Source organism: Papio anubis, chromosome 1, assembly GCF_008728515.1.
Source record: "Papio anubis isolate 15944 chromosome 1, Panubis1.0, whole genome shotgun sequence".
In the NCBI taxonomy this organism is placed as follows: Eukaryota; Metazoa; Chordata; class Mammalia; order Primates; family Cercopithecidae; genus Papio; species Papio anubis.
Window position 1 is genome coordinate 201,984,721 of NC_044976.1, and position 18,601 is coordinate 202,003,321.

General features: G+C 40.5%; 1 protein-coding gene across 24 annotated transcripts in view; it reads right to left on the bottom strand.

Moving 5' to 3' along the window:
• SIPA1L2 (signal induced proliferation associated 1 like 2) overlaps positions 1–18,601 on the bottom strand; it is a 231,545-nt gene that overhangs the window by 83,430 nt on the left and 129,514 nt on the right. For all 24 annotated transcript variants that reach the window (XM_031659420.1, XM_031659381.1, XM_031659380.1 and 21 more), the window contains 3 exons: positions 11,543–11,676; positions 8,903–9,091; positions 1,825–1,999 (listed from right to left, as the gene is read on the bottom strand). In XM_031659420.1, coding sequence (XP_031515280.1) covers positions 1,825–1,999; positions 8,903–9,091; positions 11,543–11,676 — 498 coding nt within the window. The remainder of the gene's footprint in view (positions 1–1,824; positions 2,000–8,902; positions 9,092–11,542; positions 11,677–18,601) is intronic.

Below are 18,601 nucleotides of genomic sequence, written 5' to 3' on the forward strand. Positions count from 1 at the left end.
AAGACGTAATTTTTATCTGACCATTCTCCCATACCTAATTCTTACATATCTCCTCTCTACTAAAAGAATATCAGACTTCTTCACATCTCACAGAATGCCTTGCTCATAAAAATAACTTACAGATTTATTATTAAAGTCAACATATCAAACTCTAGTTGTTATGTTCTCATCTCCTTGAGCTAAGGTGCTTAATACTACATCTGCGATGTATCAAAGATAAGGCCTACGTCATAAAAATGTAAAGCCAATGTAAATTCTATATGTAGGAAAATACTTGGATTATCTATGTTGTAGTTTTACAGACGACACAGATCAGAAATTCTTTAAATGTTTTCTCAATCCAATTCACTGAAGACAGACGACACACAATCACAGTAATAGTTCACATCAGCAGTGGTTTTCCTGGAGGGACATCCTTAAGGACAGAATATCAGCATCTCTAGGGGGTGAATGGTTCTTTACGGAAAAGAAGAGTTCGAAAAAAAAAAAAGGAAATCAGAGAAGATCTCATTTGTCTTTCTTAAAATATATGGATATTCACATTTTGGGTACTATGAATTATTTCTGAGGCATGGGCATTATACATATTAACAGTCCAGCTCCAGCCCTGGCGTGTGCAAAGGACAACTAGGGGCCCCATGTGTGAGTTTATACCATCACAGGGGCTTGTGAACTATCCTGTAACTGCTACTTTCAAAAACAGGTCTAACAACAGAACTGACTATAGGTGCCACCCTCATCCAGATGGAGTATCAGTGATAGTCCCAAGTTGAGTAGACTTAGGGACAGGGCTTGGCGACTAAGGAGAACAGAAGGCAGGAAGACATGGCATTAGGCCACCTTGGTTCCAATCGCAGCTCGGCCACACCCTGACGCTCCCACACAGAAAACTTCCACGTCACCATTCCTTCTAGGAGTCGTGTAAAGAAGCTCCTTCAGATCCTCCAAGTTTAGACTCTCTGTTCATCTCTTTTCATTCAAAGAGCAAGCACTTGTTTGATAATAAGCCGAATTTTCCAATATACATCAAATTACTCTGCCTGGTATTTCAGGTACTCATAGCAACTAAATAACAGCACAAAGATAAAATATATAGAACTTACAGACATCAGGAGAAACATGATTATCTATGTGTAGCTATTAGAGAAATTCATGCATCCTAGGAGGGCATAAAGCCCATGTTTTGGATTGGCCAGTCAATCTGTCACTGTACAGCTAGTAGGTGCTCCACTCAAGGGGATCTAAATAAAATCCTTGAAAAATAAGATGCATTAGCCATTGTTTTTTTTTTTTTTAAATTTTAGATCCAGGGGGTACATGTGCAAGTCTGTCATAAGGGGATATTGCGTGAAGATGCATTCGCTTTTTAACCACTGCTCCACCTCCCTGGTTAACATCATGAATCTAGAAATGAACAAAATAAGCCCAATAACACAGCATGAATGGATGTGTTAATATTTTGTCTCTTAGAAATAAATGCAGTGCTCGTCCTTGGTATACTGAAACAAGGGTATAATCGAAGAGGTTAGGGTAAAAGAAAGAAGAAAATATTAAACAATTCTTCATGAAACACTGGGGAATCTCTCTGCTGGTGTTACAAAGGAAAAAGAATTGACCCTTTGAGCTTACAACGTGAAGCATATACCTCTTGAGAAATGTGTTTCCTTTGTTCATCTGAGGAAATCTAAAGTCTATTCCAAATAAGCTTTCTAGGCTGCTTCTGGGGTCGGGAACAGGAGGGCATGTGATCACTTACTTGGATTTACGCAGCATGCCTGCCTTTGGAGAATTAAAAATGTGCACACACACCAACATTAAACTTACTCTTATTGTCCAGCTGAGCTCGATATTTACTAAATCCTTTCAGTCGGACTCTCTGGCCCAGAAGATCAAGGAATTCTTCAAAAGCTGGTCCCGCCGTCTCATTGTTGTACATCTCTTCCTCCGTGCTCTGGCCTGCCTTACAATAAAGGATCCCGATCTTGTGCTGAAAGCTCAGCTGAAATGGGGGAGAAATATAATTACTTGGCAAAGCGTATCAGACAAGCTAACTTCCAGTAAAATTAAAACTACAGAAGCTGAGAATTGTTCTAGGACAGCATGCCAGAACAATTCCCATGAGTGAATAAGCAAAAGAGTAGGCAACTGCCACTGTGTGAGATGCTACAAAGAATAACCCAGAAACCCCAGCATACAGCTGGAGACATGTCAGAAACCCTAACAAACTAAATGTACGGCTACGGCCATGTGGGATTTGCCAGGTTTCCAAAACGGACAGGAAGTCAAGGTTCAAGCATCTACTTAAAAATAGAACTGTGGAAATACTTAATCTTATACACTTCATATAGTAATTAGGATGATCTTCTAAGTTGGAAAGAAAAAAAGGCTACAAACTTTTAAAAGTTTCTCTCTCTAGTAATACCTTTTACTTCTTTATTTGAATTTTATGTATTTCTTGTAAATATGTAAGACTATAAGGAAAAAACAAACCAAATTAAGGTATGGTAAGGTACAAATTCCAATGGAAATTGTGATATATGTATATAAACATTAAAATGTTTTGTTGCCATAAAAAAATAACTCTGGCTATACGATTATATTCATTTGTTACATTTTTTACTATCTTGAAAACATCTGCTAAATATGTACATTTATACAGTGTACCACAAAGAATCTAATAGCAATTAAGGAGCTCCTGCTGTAATCCTATCTTACAGTCAATGCCACGTTCATGCTGGAAGCCCTGGGACTTCCTCCCAAGACCAGTAAGAAACTGGAGGCATTTTTATACTTTTCTTATGTCCCCCAAAGAGGAACTACTTCTCACTCATGCAATCAGAGGTCTTAATCTTACTACCAGCAATCTGAGCCTGAAAGGCTGACAGATTATCAGACATTGCCAATTCCCGAAAGACATCAATCCATAACACTGTTCACTTTTATTATCAAGCTGTAAAATAGAGCCTTTAATCAAAATTCATAGCTGACTCTCTTAGTAAAATAAGGCAAAATGATACTCATTTCCCTTGAGCAGCAAAGTGATGACAGCAGTCTCATCCATATTATTACCCTAATGACAACACACTATGCAAGAAAGGCATGCGACATCTGCCTGGGTGACCTTAGCAGACATCAGGAAACATTTACTGCATGCTGGATAAACTTAAGAGTTGAGCAGGTAGAGTCAACTACCCATATATCCTGAATGTATTCGGATCTCGACTAAGTGCTAAGAGACTATAAAAGGAAATATCACCTGTTTACAATCTGACTGAATCAGCTACCTACACTGATGGATGCTATGGCATTGCAGTTCATGGGCGTTGGGACCCTGTCAAGGCCAGGAGATCCCCAACTGCACAGCGAGGAAAATGATCTGCACCTTGAGTGTGGGGATATGAGACGGTGTGCATATACTACTCAATACCTAACATTATGAATTTATTGAGCTACTACTTTAGCAGGGTCAAGAAGAAAAATTTCTATTCACCCAGAGATTGAGGAATCAATGTTTCTGATCAACTCAATTATCTAAATCAATGAGATACCACATTTACTGAGAACAATCATTTTCAAAAAATATTAAGTACAATAAAAATGCCTAACCTCATTTTATTGTAAACATTATTTGCTCCTGAGTGACTCAGAAGACATTTCAGGATCTTAAAGTGCATCAGAGAAACTACTATGATTACCAATTATTACACAGATGTTGGTGACATCTGTGATTGTTGGAATCTATATGAATACTACAATGTGACCTGAGAATGACCACTTCCCACTGTGGACAACGATGTTAGTTGACGTCTCTTCCGCTGTGAGAGGAGAATTTCAGCCCCCCAGTTATTTGGCCCTGGCTGTAATTAGAGTCCACCATTAATACCGCAGAATACTCACTCACTCCAATGCCTGTGCATCTCAGTGCCCCCTGCTTCCTCTGCACCCAGTAGAATTGCTGCACCATCATCCTCAGCCTCAGACATCATTCTGCCCCAGTGGCTGCTGTCCCTGTTTGCTCATCCTCTGCTCCTTTACCTGCTGCTTATCTGAGACCACTGCCAGTGCCATGTGCCACATCATCTGAAGGCCATCTTTGTCTCCATTGCCCCAGGACACAAAGGCAGCTTGCCTCAGTCTGCTCTGGCATTTCCAGGAGGAAACCCCTTCCTCTTCTCTTCTCCCATCCAGCTCTTGAATGGGGAGTCCTGGAATACAGCTGTTTGGGAGCCCAGGGTGTGCACGGTATGCTAAGCAGAGCCATCAGCAGCCTGGCATACTTCCTCTCTGACTCGGAGAGTCTTGTGGGCTTGCTATTTCTGTGAACTCTCATTCAGGCAAAGGCCAAACAACTGGACAACTGACATTTCATGAGACCTCATTACTGACTGTTGTACTGTCAACTTCACACCCCTCTCTTGCCAGCCATCGGACACACCAGCCTGTGTCGAGATCCTAACAGGATCTAGAACAAGATTTGCATTTCCATCTAAGAAGCTCCTGGGCCCATGGGAATCAGTGGATGTGACTAAAGCAGATTTCAAGGCCCTCAAGTGTCTTAGGACAGCTGCCATACTCTGACTCCAAAGAAAACACCTTGCTACACACATGGCATGGCACAAGTTTACCACTCACAGGTATTTGCCAGTCATGCCTACTTTTGACCAGTTTGCTAGGTGAAACTTAGGAGCCAGAAATAACTCCAGTGAATCACAGTAAAGAACTGTAGCTGGTTTATAACAAAGGTGATTCCAGTAAACCAATAATGAAATCAATAATGAAACAGAATGAAATGTTCAGTAAAGATATCTCTCTCACCAGAGTCTCTTTCAGAAACCTGGAAAACAAATGAAATGTGGTATCAACTACTAAATACTCCCGGGGTATATCAGAAAGCTAGCAACATACTTCTTCAGCTCCATCATAATATAAAGTAAAGGAGGGACTCCAGAATCCATACACTAACATTCCTCATTCTCTCAGACCAAGGCTTCGTTAAACCTCAAGCTAAGCCTAATACTTAAGTCTACTGCAGCAACCTTTATTTAACGGATCTGGTAAGAGCTGTGGCAGTCCCACAGTCCCGGGATAGAACTAGGCTTGCATTTGGACACAAGCACTGCTGCAAACTAAAAATATTCACTTGTCAAAATTCCCTATGGCTTCAGTGCTGACAGCTGGACATACATACACACTGCCCAGACAGCAGAGGATCCAACCCACGTCCCATTTTCTATCTGAGACAGGATAAGAACTGGCTGCTCTATTTCCAAGGCCAGAAGCTTTGTTATTATTGACAAGAAAATTTACATTCAAATGAAGGTGAGAAAAAAACAAAGCCTCAGAACTGTCTAGAGCATATATTTGAGTGTCCAATAAATCCCTTCCCCTCCATTCTCCTGACTCAGCCTACTTGTTCTAAGGATGTAGTCTCATTTATTTAGACCTGCTTGACTTCGGTTGAAACAAATCTGATATTTGAGTAAACGTATACATCTGGGGTGAGAGGACAAGAGGGGAATCGGGCAGTTGGCCTTAAGAACCAACTAATAACTCTGTTAAGGATTTCATAATATTCTAAGATAGTGAGCTGTCATAATTCATCTAAATAACACTTTGTTTACAGTCAACCTCTATAATTTTATGAGTTTACCTATTAAATACATTGGGATAGTCTTTTTAAAAAGGAAAAATGGGATTTTAGAACTGGAGAAGTGAAATTATGTAGATAAAAGTAGCAAAACCATCAAGGTCTTGTTTAATATTTACTTTCCTGAAAATTCTCCATAGTGTTCGAGTCTTCCTCCTCAAAACATCCAACCAAACTGAAGGAACAGAAGGAATGATCTAAACACCCACAGAATCTCCTACTTCTGAAACCTGTCTTGTACAGAGCACATATACTCAGTGGCTACATGACAAACCAGGATGGTTTGCAAACTACAAAAGAGCAGAAACTAACAATATATGTAATTAGGTTACACATACACACATACAATTTTTTTGAGACAGAGTCTCACTCTGTCGCCCAGGCTGCAGTGCAGTGGTGCGATCCTGGCTCACTGCAACCTCTGCCTCCTGGTTCAAGCGATTCTCATGCCTCAGCCTCCCTAGTAGCTGAGATTACAGGTGCCTACCACCACACCCGGCTAATTTTTGTATACTTAGTAGAAATGGGTTTTCACCATGCTGGCCAGGCTGGTCTCGAACTCCTGACCTCAAATGATCCACCCACCTCGGCCTCCCAAAGTGCTGGGATTACAAGCATGAGCTACCACACCCGGCCCATAATTAGGTTGTATTTTAAATATATTTTCAAGATTAACAAACCCTTAGAACAATAACAAAATTGGCTCATCCCTTCCTGGGAAGATTTACTATTAGGAAAATGAATAAAGAAACAGCACCGCTTGGAATAAACTCTCCACCACCCTAACAGATTAGTGGCAATTTGTAAGGATTCTTTAGAAATTGGGATGCTAAGAAAAGCTGCCCAATCTCTTTTAGAGATCAATATGAACAATATGTTTTCCTCATGTATAATGGGAATCTGATATCATTAAGAGTTTTAGGGAGTTAAAATGCCATCTTGTGCTTAAGTTTGAACACCATTAAGAAAGTATACCAAAGTCAAACGAATATAAAATCTAAAGAAAAGCCCATGAACTACTACTAGAGATATGAAATGCAGTGGTTTTATCAAAGCAGAATCCAATTTTCTAAATTCATTCGTTGACATCAGACTGTAAATAGGTGTTCAGTAAAAATACTTAAAATGCCTGGTTTTTACAACTGCCTGGCTTCTAGACCTATCTGACTACACCGACAAAATTCCAAAGGAGCTTGCACTTGATTCAGACGGCAATAGGGGGCCATCAAAAGTTTTCCATTAGGATGTGGCATGATCAGAGCTGTATTTTAGGAAGATTATTCTGGTAGAAGAAAGGTAGCCACATTCACTGATGCCTAAAACAGGCTCATGAGGATACAGACTGATGGTTACATCAGTCAACTTGCAGCTGCCATGATGTCTCTTTTCACTGCTTGGTAAAAGAAGCCCTAGATGGTGGCAGCGGCAGAGCCCTGAGGGCTTCTGGGGAACATGAACCATCTGTAAAACTTTCTAGAGCAGCCTCGGGGACCAAATGAATGCCTCACCCACCAGGCGCCCGCTCTGTGGGACAGTGATATATTTTAAAGGGAGAACCGACATATCCTACAAAGGGATCAAGAACTACCTACCACATGGGTGGCAAGTTCTTTACACCAACTGTCTTACAACATGCAAATGAATGCTATTCTTCTCATCAAGCCTGCCCGAACTCTGAGCACTTCCAACCCACCCCGATGTATCCTCTCTATCCTGCCATAACATGTTTTCATCAACTGTTTCATATATTGTTCATGTATGTTTCATGAACATTTCATATATTCCACATACTTTACCAGTCATAATGGTAAATCTATTCTGTGTCTCACACAATTTTAGAACTCACACGCGCAAGTTTAGAGCATGGTTTGTTTTTTTTTTTGTTTTTTGTTTTTAATGTCAGCTTTCATTCCTGAGACAGACAGATCTCAAGTTTATTCATTCTGGGTGTTACAATATCTGCTTCTTTTTGCTAATAATGCACTGTTAACTTGTTAGACCAATTAGGTTCATCACTTTTAGAATTCTAGCCATCTGAGGTGTCAAATATTCAACTTTAACCACAGTATTATTTGGTCAACCAAGAAATACTTCATATTCCCTCTAAAACGTGCAGAAGGATGCTACTTGGGAAATTCTGAAAATATACATTGTCACTGTCTTTTTAAAATCATGGATTTAAAAACAAATCCACTCATTTAAAATAAATTGCATGCACTTGAGCATGTAACGCTCGGTTTCCTCTATGAGTTATTTTGCATCTGAAACTTAAAAGACCTTTTTTCCATATTCTGAACCACCATCTCAATCCTGTTCATCATTAATTCTCTCCTGGACAATGTCAATAATCACATAACTGGTCTCCACACAGCCATCAGTCTCTATCTTCATCAGCCTGTACAATTCTCTTCTACCAGAATAATCTTCCTAAAATACAGCTCCGATCACATCACATCCTGATGGAAAACCTTCAATGGCTCCCCATTGCCTCCTGAATCAAGTGCAAGCTCCTTGGCCTAGCATTCCGGGTCTCATTTGTTCTAGCTTCAACTTACTTTCCCCACCCCAACCCACCTCAACACCTCTTTTCTTTGTAAAGAAACTAGTCATAGTTCCTAAAACAGCAACTATTCATGTCTCCCTCTTAGAATTCTATCCAAGTCCAAAGGCCCAGTTTAAATGCCACCTCTTCAGGAGAGGTGCCCAGCCAGATGTTATTTCTTCTTTCCCCAAAGTACTCACTGCCTTTACACCTCTCCAAGATCTCTTATCATATTCTGCCTTGGAGCGGTCTTTCTGCTCTTAGTCTTACTGTTCCCATAGGCCAGGGACTAGGTCTTAGTCAGCTTCAATCTTCCTAACGCTTGCTGTTCACACCCATCTGTCAGCATCATGCCTTCCACATAGTAGAGAAGAATAAATGTTGGTTCAGGGAAAGGGCCAACACGAGATTTTTAAATCCTGGAAAAAACCACTATCGACTTCTATTAATCATGCAATCAGATGCACTCTTGCAAGCTGGGACACACCAAAACCTTGGTAATAACAAAAAGTCACAACTCAGCAGGAAGTGTGTTACACTATAATGGCATCATGTTTTCAAACTAGTATAAAAACATATTTGGGAAAAACTAAAGAGAAAATGTTCTGAGGCATTTAAAATAAATGATCTTACAAGACAGATGGGAAAACTCCCAAACTTTTAGAAACAGACACAAATTCACACACAAACATACAATCTCACATTATACCCACCCCTTGTTCATCCAGCTTGAGCAGCTGCTCTGAAACCTTGGGTGAGTTGGAAGCCTGTCGCAGACATTGAATGCTCAGCTCTGGAATGACGTATTCCAAAACTTCTTTGAGAGGTAGTCCTCGTGCGGTACCATGCCTAGCAGTAGAGGGTATAGCATCTTCTAAAATTGCTCCTCTCAGTGTTGTAAGCTGCAGGGACAAAACAAAAGACTTTGGTTAATATTGATTCTCAATTACCTACTCATAGCCTAACTGTTTGGCTGCCTTAAGACAGGAAAAAGAGAAGCAAGGCTCTTTCTGAGTGTAGTGAAAGGGGCTAAAGTAACATTTAAGGAAACAAAGTAAACACTCAAGGAGTCTTTAAACAGTAACAGTATACAAAGACCAGGAACAAGCCAGGCAGAGTGGAAATGAGCAGATACATGCCTAAGAATGAGGAGAAGCAAGGCAGAGCAATGCTATGAAAATTAGGACGTTCCTACAGCTCTGAACCCACATGAGAAGGTTGAAACAGAGAAGAAACCAGACATGATGATCCTGGACCTGAGTGATCCTGAACCTGATCACTCTTCTTCCGTCCTCCCTTCCTCCTATCTCTCCATCTTCTTTTCTTCCACTCCCTTTCTTATCTTAGATTAAATTTTCCATAATGACCATTCCCGAGGCTGAACAGGGGAGCCGCAGTCAGTGGCACCCATGGGCAGGGTGATTCAGGGCTGAGAAAATTGCCACTAAATTTTGTCTCATGATTTTTTAGGTGTCCTCACACTCACCACAGAAACATGCAATCAGTATTTGAAGCACGTGTCTAAGATCTAATATGATGAGAGAGAAAACCCCAGAACCATAAATCAAGAGACCTAGTTCTAATCCAACCTCTCTCTGACTCTGGTTAGAGTCCTCAGACTACTAACAACAGGAGCTGGGTGGATGGCTGTCATAAGGATAGCTAACGTTTGCATAACGTTCCATAACACTGGCCGACAGAACTATCTGCAAATGAGGACAATGTTCTCTATCTATGCTAATACAGGAGCCCCTAGCCACATCAGCTACTGAACACCTGAAATCACTAATGTCACTAAGGAAAAGGATTTCTAATTTTGTTTATTTTAAATTTAATATTTAAATTAAGTATTTAAATTTAAGTAGCCACCTGCGGCTAGTGACTACTGAATTGAACAGCATAGATCTATAACTTAAAATATGTCACTTCAAAAAAGGGGCTTTATCTCACATATACCTAGAATAGAGCCTAGGTCACTGGGACACCTATGTACTAGGTAAGATGAACAGGGGTACACATGTTCATGCAGCTGGAAACTAGAAAAGGGCTCTATGTTTTCTCTGATCTAGAAGCAGTTAACCAAAATACATATTCTGGATATCTGCCAAATACATATCCCTCTAATTAAAATGGGCTAAAGGGATAAAACCTAAAGTGCTGGACAGATCTAATTCTTTTCTTTTTTAAGAGATAGGGTCTTGCTATATTGCCCAGGCTGGAGTGCAGGGCCTATTCACAGGTGTAACCATACTGCACTACAGCCTCAACTCCTGAGCTCAAGCCATCCTCCCACCCCAGCTTCCTGAGTAGCTGGGACTACAGGCATGTGCCACCATGCCCAGCTTCAGACTTAATTCTTTATATAGATTAGTATCTACCTATTTAGCTATACATGTTGTATAATTCATACAACAATCTCACTTTCCACTAAAGCAAGACAAGCAAGAATCTAACCTGGGTCCTCAATGTAACAAAGTGTGGGTAGTAGTGACTGTCCTGCTGGGTTTTGGACTTGCATGGGGTCTGCCTCTTCGTTTTGGCCAATTTCTCCCATTAGGAATGGGAACATTTTCCCATCCCTGTACCCCCACTGCATCTTGGAAGTAACCAGCTTGTTTTTGATTTTACAGGCTCATCAACAGAAGGGACTTGCTTTGTCTCAGATGAGCCTTTGTTCTGTGGACTTCTGAGTTAATGCTGGAGTGAGTTAAGACTAGGGGACTGCTGAGAAGGGATAATTCTATCTTGCAATGTGAGTAGGACATGAAATTTGGGTGGGGCCAGGGGCAAAATCATACGGATTAGATTTGTGTCCCTGCCCAAATCTCATGTCAAATTGGAGAAGGGGCCTCGTAGGGGTGATTGGATCACAGAGGTGAATTTCCCCCTTGCTGTTCTCATGACAGTGAGTGAATTCCAACAAGATCTGATGGTTCAAAAGTGTGTGGCCCTTCCCCCTTTACTCTCTCTCTGTCCTGCTCCAGCATGGCAAGATTGCTTCCTCTTCACCTTCTGTCTTGATTGTAAGTTTCCTGAGGCCTCCCTGTCAGGTTCCTTGTTAAGCCTGAGGAACTGTGAGTCAATTAAACCTTTTCTTCATAAATTACCCAGTCTCGGGTGGTTCTTTATAGTAGTGTGAGAATGAACTAATACAGCCACTTAATATCCATGGCATGTTTCCAAATTTTTCATTTGGAATAAAATACTGCAATGCCCTTTTTAATTATCTTAAACGTTGCAATCATTAACATTAAAAAAAAAAAATTCAGTACCCTATCTAAAACAAACTCAAGCAGTAACATCAAAGGAGATTTAGACTTTAGCCCAATAACAATGGCAAGCAGCCCCATTACCTCACTTGTCCTGAAAGTCACCCTGTAGTTGAACTGGGATCCTTCTTTCTCCTTGGCATCTTCCACCTTCTCTCTCCGGATGCTGACTGCCACTGGACCAAGGTTTTCATCTATTCCAAAGTAGTTTTGGTGCTCTATAATGGAAGAGAGAGGGTGGCCTCAAAAGAATGAAAAAGGAACAAAGAGCAGGATGGATATCTCTTAGTTTGTGTATCAAATCTCTGAAGAAATACCACATAGCTCATACACAACGATTTCCTTGTATTTGTTTGATCAAATCTTCTAGTTTCCAGTTCGGATGCACGTCTACATCTGATTTTCGATTACTTCCTCCTTTCATTCTGCTTTTCACTAGTTCATGAACAGCAAAAGCCTCCCTAACTCAAAGTTGTTATTTTGTGATTATGTGAATGGCATCATCAGAAAGAGGTATTGCCATTCTTAGAAACTGTCAAAAGAGGAACATGGCTACTTGTAGAATCAATATTGAAAACAGTTTCCCTCTGTCTGGGAAAGTCATCATTTTTGACTCAATGAGGGCACCAGAGGTGACCTGAGTAGCCACTGAAGCCAACCAGATTAATCTTGGTGATCAGTGGTGTAGCAAATGTAGCAAATATCGTCTTTTCATTACAATGTCGCTAAAACAGCATAATGTTTATAAAGCTTACAATGTTCATAAAGTCTAGAGCACAATTTAGCAATAGAAAATACATAAAAGGTTAGTTTCTAAAGTCAAATTTTATCCACAAATCCTATAACTTGGTTTAAAATGTCATCAGCTAATCATCTCTTTCACATAAAATCACTGGTCTTTGAGGGAAATCATACCATCTACACGGAAAGGGTGGCACCTGAGGCCATACTGTCCATCTAACCCAAGGATCCCTCCAGGACACCTTTCCTAAGAGACGGTCATTCGTCTCTTCCTCATATGTGCAATCACTACATGTGGGCATTGTTTCAGCCATGGGAACATGGGGAGAACATTCCAGAAAATAGTCGCTACTTATGAAGCAAATACTGTATTCTGAACCCCTCGAATGACATGAAGCTTACTGCTCTGTGAGCAACTCCCTCTAGACTGCTGGTTTCTTGTCCGTGAGCTCTGTTAAAAGCAGCCAAAAATACCTCATTGCAACTTTCAAACTTTTTAAATGTTTCCTCTGAAATGACCCGAACTTAACACAACATTCAAGATATGGTCCAACCCACACTAAATAGTGGGAGCAATTACCCAAATGCTTATTAATGCAGCTTAAAAATTTATCTATTTTTAGCAGCCACATTACACCAATAATTCATATGAGCAGGTGGTAAACGCAAACCTCCAGGTGTTATTCATTTATTTCTTAATGAACTGCTGCCAGGTCAGTTCTCCAAGCTGTATTCTCACAAAATCGATTTTTTTCACCCTGACTTAAGGTTTTGACTAAAAAGAAACATAATACAGTGAACATCTGCAAACTTGAAGAAAACCTACAGGCATTCCAAAGGCTTTTGGTTATGCCAATGCTTGCCACAATGATTTCTGAAGGACTAAGAATTGTTGCTGAGAAAGTAGAAAACAGAACCTGAATCACTCAGAACACACACTATCCAAAGCCACCAAAGAATACTGGCTAGACCTTGAAAAGGCAAATCATTTACCTATTTGCTGTTTGCAACCAAATGGGATTAGTACTGACATTATGTCCCTTTAGAGTCAGGGGCAGAAGTAGCAAGTAAACTATTTTAAGAGATAAAAGGTGAATTATTGACAGGGTATAGTCCTAGACTTGCACAAAAGGAAACTAGCCTATTTGTTTTAGTGGGTAATTAATCCCTTATGCTGCATAATGCTGCTTTGGTCGGCAATGCAGCACATGTACCAGTGGCGGTCCCATGAGATTATCATGAAGCTGAAAAACTACTATCGTCTAGTGACGTTATAGATGTCATTACATGGGAATCCAACATATTACTCAAAACCAAAAAAAGTTCAGAAAATAAAAGTAAGTTCTTGTAAGTAGAAAAAAAGCTTACAGAACGAGATATAATAAAGAAAGCATTTTTGTACAATTGCACAATGTATGCATTAAAAGCTAAGTGTTATTACAAAAGAGTAAAAAAGTTAAGAAAATAAAGTTATAAAGTAGAAAAGTTACCCATAAGCTAAGGTTAATTATTATTAAATTTTTTTATAATAAATGTAGTATTGCCTAATGTAAAGTGTTTATAAAGTCTGCAGTAGCATAACGTCCTACATTAACTCACTACTCAATCACTGGCTCACGCAGAGCAGCTTTTAGTCAGTCCTGCAAGCTCCATTCATGGTAAGTGCCCTATACAGGTGCACCACTTTTGATCTTTCATGCAGTATTTTTACTGTACCTTTTCTATGTTTAGATACAAAAATACTTATCATTATGTTACAACTGCCTACAGTATTCAGTACAGTAACATGCTGTGCAGGTCTGTAGCCTGGGAGCAATATGCAATACCACAGAGCCCACATGTACAGAAGGCTGGCCCATCTAGGTTTCTGGAAGTCCACTCTATGGCGTTTGCAGAATGACGAAACTGCCTAAGGGTGCGTTTCTCAGAACATAATTCTGTTCTTAAGAGATGCATGGCTGTACTGTGTACTGATAATGGCCAAGGTAACTATTACAAACATAAAAAACTCCAGTGACATTAAGCATACATAAAGATGTGGGTTTAAGAACTGATCCAGAAGCAGGCCAAAAACAAACAAAAAAAAGATATTCAATGAAATCAGAGACTAAATGTTAACTGTCTACTTCAGACTACTAAGTACACTGTCACTATATAAGCTGGCATTAGTGACTATTGGACCCATGGCAGTAGATCCAATGGAAAATGCATCTTTAAACTTAAAACTAAATCAGTTTAGAATATTCTTAGTCGCAGTTAGTTAACTATCCTGACAATAACTTTTGCTTTTCCCTCAATGGGCCAAATGCATCATAAGCCAAATGCATTAAGAAAAATACTCAGAAAGCACACAAAAATACAACAGTCATAAAACAAAAGCTTCCTTCTTATAACACATTTCAAAAAGTTACTTGCAAAAATACTCGATTCTATATTTGGCATTTGACGAGCCCCATAACAAGATCCAAAAGAGTTTCAAATTATTGTAGGGAGTACAAGAGTAAATACACAAAATTACCTCTGATGGGAAGATTGAGAGCCCCAGATTAAGAAAATCAAATCACTAATTCTAATACGTGACAGCATAAAATGATACTCAGCAGGTGCCACAACGACAGAAAACAGAGCCGTGGCTGTCAGGGGCTGGAAGGGACAGCAAGGGGCCGACTACAGAGGAGGCATGGGAGAATGTCCTGGGATCACAAAGCTATTCTACACTGACTGTCGTAATGGTAATACCGTATTTACTTCTCAAAACTCTCAGAAGTGCACATTAAAAAAAAGTAAATTTTACTGTACCTAAAATATACCTTCAGTTTTAAAAACCGGAGGGAGGCAGAGTCAATGGGAGGAAGGGCCAGTGATCCTTGCAAATGGACAGGGCCTGCTGCACAGACAGACGCCATGACCATTTCACTCCCCCACAGCCTGTCAGTGTGGACAGTACCTGTTCCTCAAGTCATCATCCTTCTCTCTCACTCCTGTTTCCTTTGTTACTATTTAATCCTCAATCTGCGTCACACTTTCTGCCACACTATTGCTCCACTCAAGGTCTTGTTGCCAAATCCAACTACCTTCAGGCCTCCTACTGCCGGAGCTGTCTGCTGTGTGACACCAGTGGCCACTCTCTTCTTGTCTGGGGCCCTCTACTCTACTACTATGGCATCTCCTTTCCAGGTGAGATTGCTTTCTGGTCTTTCATTCTGGGTGTCTGGCATGGCTCCTCCTCTGGCCTCTCCTTACAGCATGAGTGTGTCCCAAGACTCCAGCCTTAGACCTTTCTGATTTTGTCTCTGTCTTTATACTTATATGAATGTCTATTTTCTGTCTTTCCATCTACTCGCCCATCTTCTCGTTTACATTCTTCAGTGATATCATCCCAAGCTTCCTCCAGGTTCTTCTCTTGCAAATCCCCTGACTCACAAAGGTCTAGGGAAGCACCCTCCACTGTTCATGGCACCAACCCTGTACTTCCACTTCCTCCCTCTGCCTGGAATGTCTTCCACTTTTCTTCGCTTGACATTCTTCTTACTCATCATTCAAGACTCAATCCAAACATCATTTCCACTGGAAATACTCCCCTCACCTCCAAAAAGGCCAAATCCTTCCAATTTTACATCCTGAGGCCCTAGGGTTATAGTGCCTCATAGATGACAGGTGCCTAATAAACTGTTCTTGAAGCAATGAACTAAAAGTAGCCTCCTCTGGTATTGTCCAAAAGCAATGGTTGTATCTGACCTCAAGCAGGAGTATCAAAATAAAAACAGAGAGGTAACTCATTTCATGCCAGGAAGTGGTAAGACAGTGTGAAGCATCTTGGAGGCTGCAGCAGGCATTTCTCTCAGTGACCGGAGCAATACAATTTCTTGAAGTATTTATAAAACTGAGAACTTATATATCTATTGGAACTTACATGGCAATAGACCTATCATGTCCTACTGCTGTAACAAATTTCCAATAAACTTCTGGCTTAAAACAACTCCATTTACTGCACACAGCTCTGGAGATCAGAAGTCAGTTTCAACAAACAAAAGTCAAGGTTCTGGAGTGACTGCATTCCCCTGGGCAACTCTAGAGGAAAATCCATTTCCTTGCCTTCTCCAGCTTCTAGACCTACATTCCTTACGTTTCGTGGCTCATGGCCCTCCCTCCACCTTCAAAGCCAGCAGCCTAGCATCTTGTTTTAGTGGTCACACTGCCTTTCTCTTCTGTAATCAGATTTTCCTGTTTCCCTCCTATAAGGACACCTGTGATTGCATTTAGGTTCCAGCCTGGTCCCGCCCGGATAATCCAGGATATTTCTCTATCTCAAGATCCCTAACTTAACCATAACTGCAAAGTCTCTTTGGCCATATGAGGGAGCGTACACAAATTCCAGGGATTAGGACCTGGACACCTCTGGAGGCCACTGTTTAGCCTTCCAAATATACTTAATCCACTTTAATTCACTTATCCAAATGTTGAACAGGGGATGTCTCAACTGTGTGCCAGAGACTGATAAATACTGGGGATACAAACACTGCCTGCTTCAAAATGTTTGACTGCTGTGGGGGCAATAATACAGGAGAGAGACAAAAATGACACTCCTCAATTGCCCCATTTTCCCTGGAGACACAGTAACATTGAAATTAGGCCAGATAATAATCCTACAATGGCCCCTAAGAGTTAAAATGAAAGGAAGAATCACACCTCTTTCACTTTAAATGAAAAGCTAAAAACGATTAGGCTTAGTGAGGAAGGCATGTCAAAAGCTGAGACAGGCTGAAAGCTAGGCCTCTTGCACCGAACAGTGAACCAAGTAGTGAATGCAAAGAAAAAGTTCTTGAAAGAAAGTAAAAGTGCTACTTCAGAGAGCCCACGATTAAGAGGCAAAACAGCCTTACTGCTGATACGAAGAAAGTCAGAGTGATCTGGATAGAAGACAAAACCAGTTACAACATTCCCTTAAGCAAAAGCCTAATCCAGAGCAAGGCCTTATCTCTCTTCAATACTATGAAGGCTGACAGAGGTGAGGAAGGTGCAGAAGAAAAACTGGAAGCTAGCAGAGGCTGGCTCATGAGGCTTAAGGTAAGAAGCTATCTCCACGATGTAAGGGCAAGGAGAAGCAGCAAGTGCTGACGGAGTGAAGCTATACCAAGTTGGCCAGCAAATTACTTAGGTAAGATAGCAGATGACAGCGGCTATAATAAACCACAGACTTTCAATACAGATGAAACAGCCTTCTAATAAAAGAAGATATTATCCAGAATTTTCATAGCTAGAGGAAGGATGTCAATGCCTAGTTTCAAAGCTTCAAAGGATAGGCTGACTCTCTTGCTAGTGGCTAACGCAGCTGGTGGCTTTAAGTTGAAGCCAATGCTTATTGATCATTCAGAAAACCCCAGGGCCCTTAAGAATTATGCCGAACTACTCTGCCTGTGCTCTATCAGCAGAACAACAAAGCCTGGATGACAGCACATCTGTTTACAGTATGGTTTACTGACTATTTTAAGCCCACTGTTGAGTACTAGTTCTGAGATAAAAAACATTCCTTTCAAAATATTACTGCTTATTGACAACGCATCTCATCACCCAAGAGCTATGACGGAGATATATAGGGAGATTACTGTTGTTTTCATGCCTGCTAACACCTCATTCATTTTGTAGCCCATGAATCACAGTATTTCTGACTTTTAAGTCTTATTATTTAAGAAGTACATTTTGTAAGGCTATAGCCGCCATAAATAGAGATTCCTCTGATGGATTTGGGCAGATAAAATTGGAAACCTGGAAGGGATTCATCATTCCAGATGCCATTAAGAACGTTTATGATTCATGAGAGGATGTCAAAATACAAACGTAACAGAAATTTAGAAGGTGGCTCCAACCCTCACGGATGACTCTGAGGGATTCAAGAGTTCACTGTAGGAAGTACTGCAGATGTGGTAGACATAGCAAGAGAACTAGAATTAGAAATTGAGCCTGAAGATCTGATTGAATTGCTACAATCTCATGATCAAACTTATACAGATGAGGAGTTGCTTTTTATGGATGAGCAAAGAAAGTAGTTTCTTTTGATGGAATCCACTCCTGGTGAAAATGCTGTGAACATTGTTGAAACAATAACAAAGAATTTAGAATCTTGCATAAACTTAGTAGATTCAACAGTGGCAGGGTTTGAGATGACTGACTCCAATCTTGAAAGATGTTCTACTGTTGGTCAAATGCTATCAAATAGCATCGCATGCTACGGAAAAATCTTTCCTGAAAGAGTCAATCAATGTGGCAAACCTCACTGTTGTTTTAAGAAATTGTCACAGCCACCCTAACCTTCAAAATCTACTATCCTGATCAGCCAACAGCCATCAACGTGGAGGCAAGATCCTCTATCAGAAGAAAGGTTGACTTTCTGAAGGCTCAGGT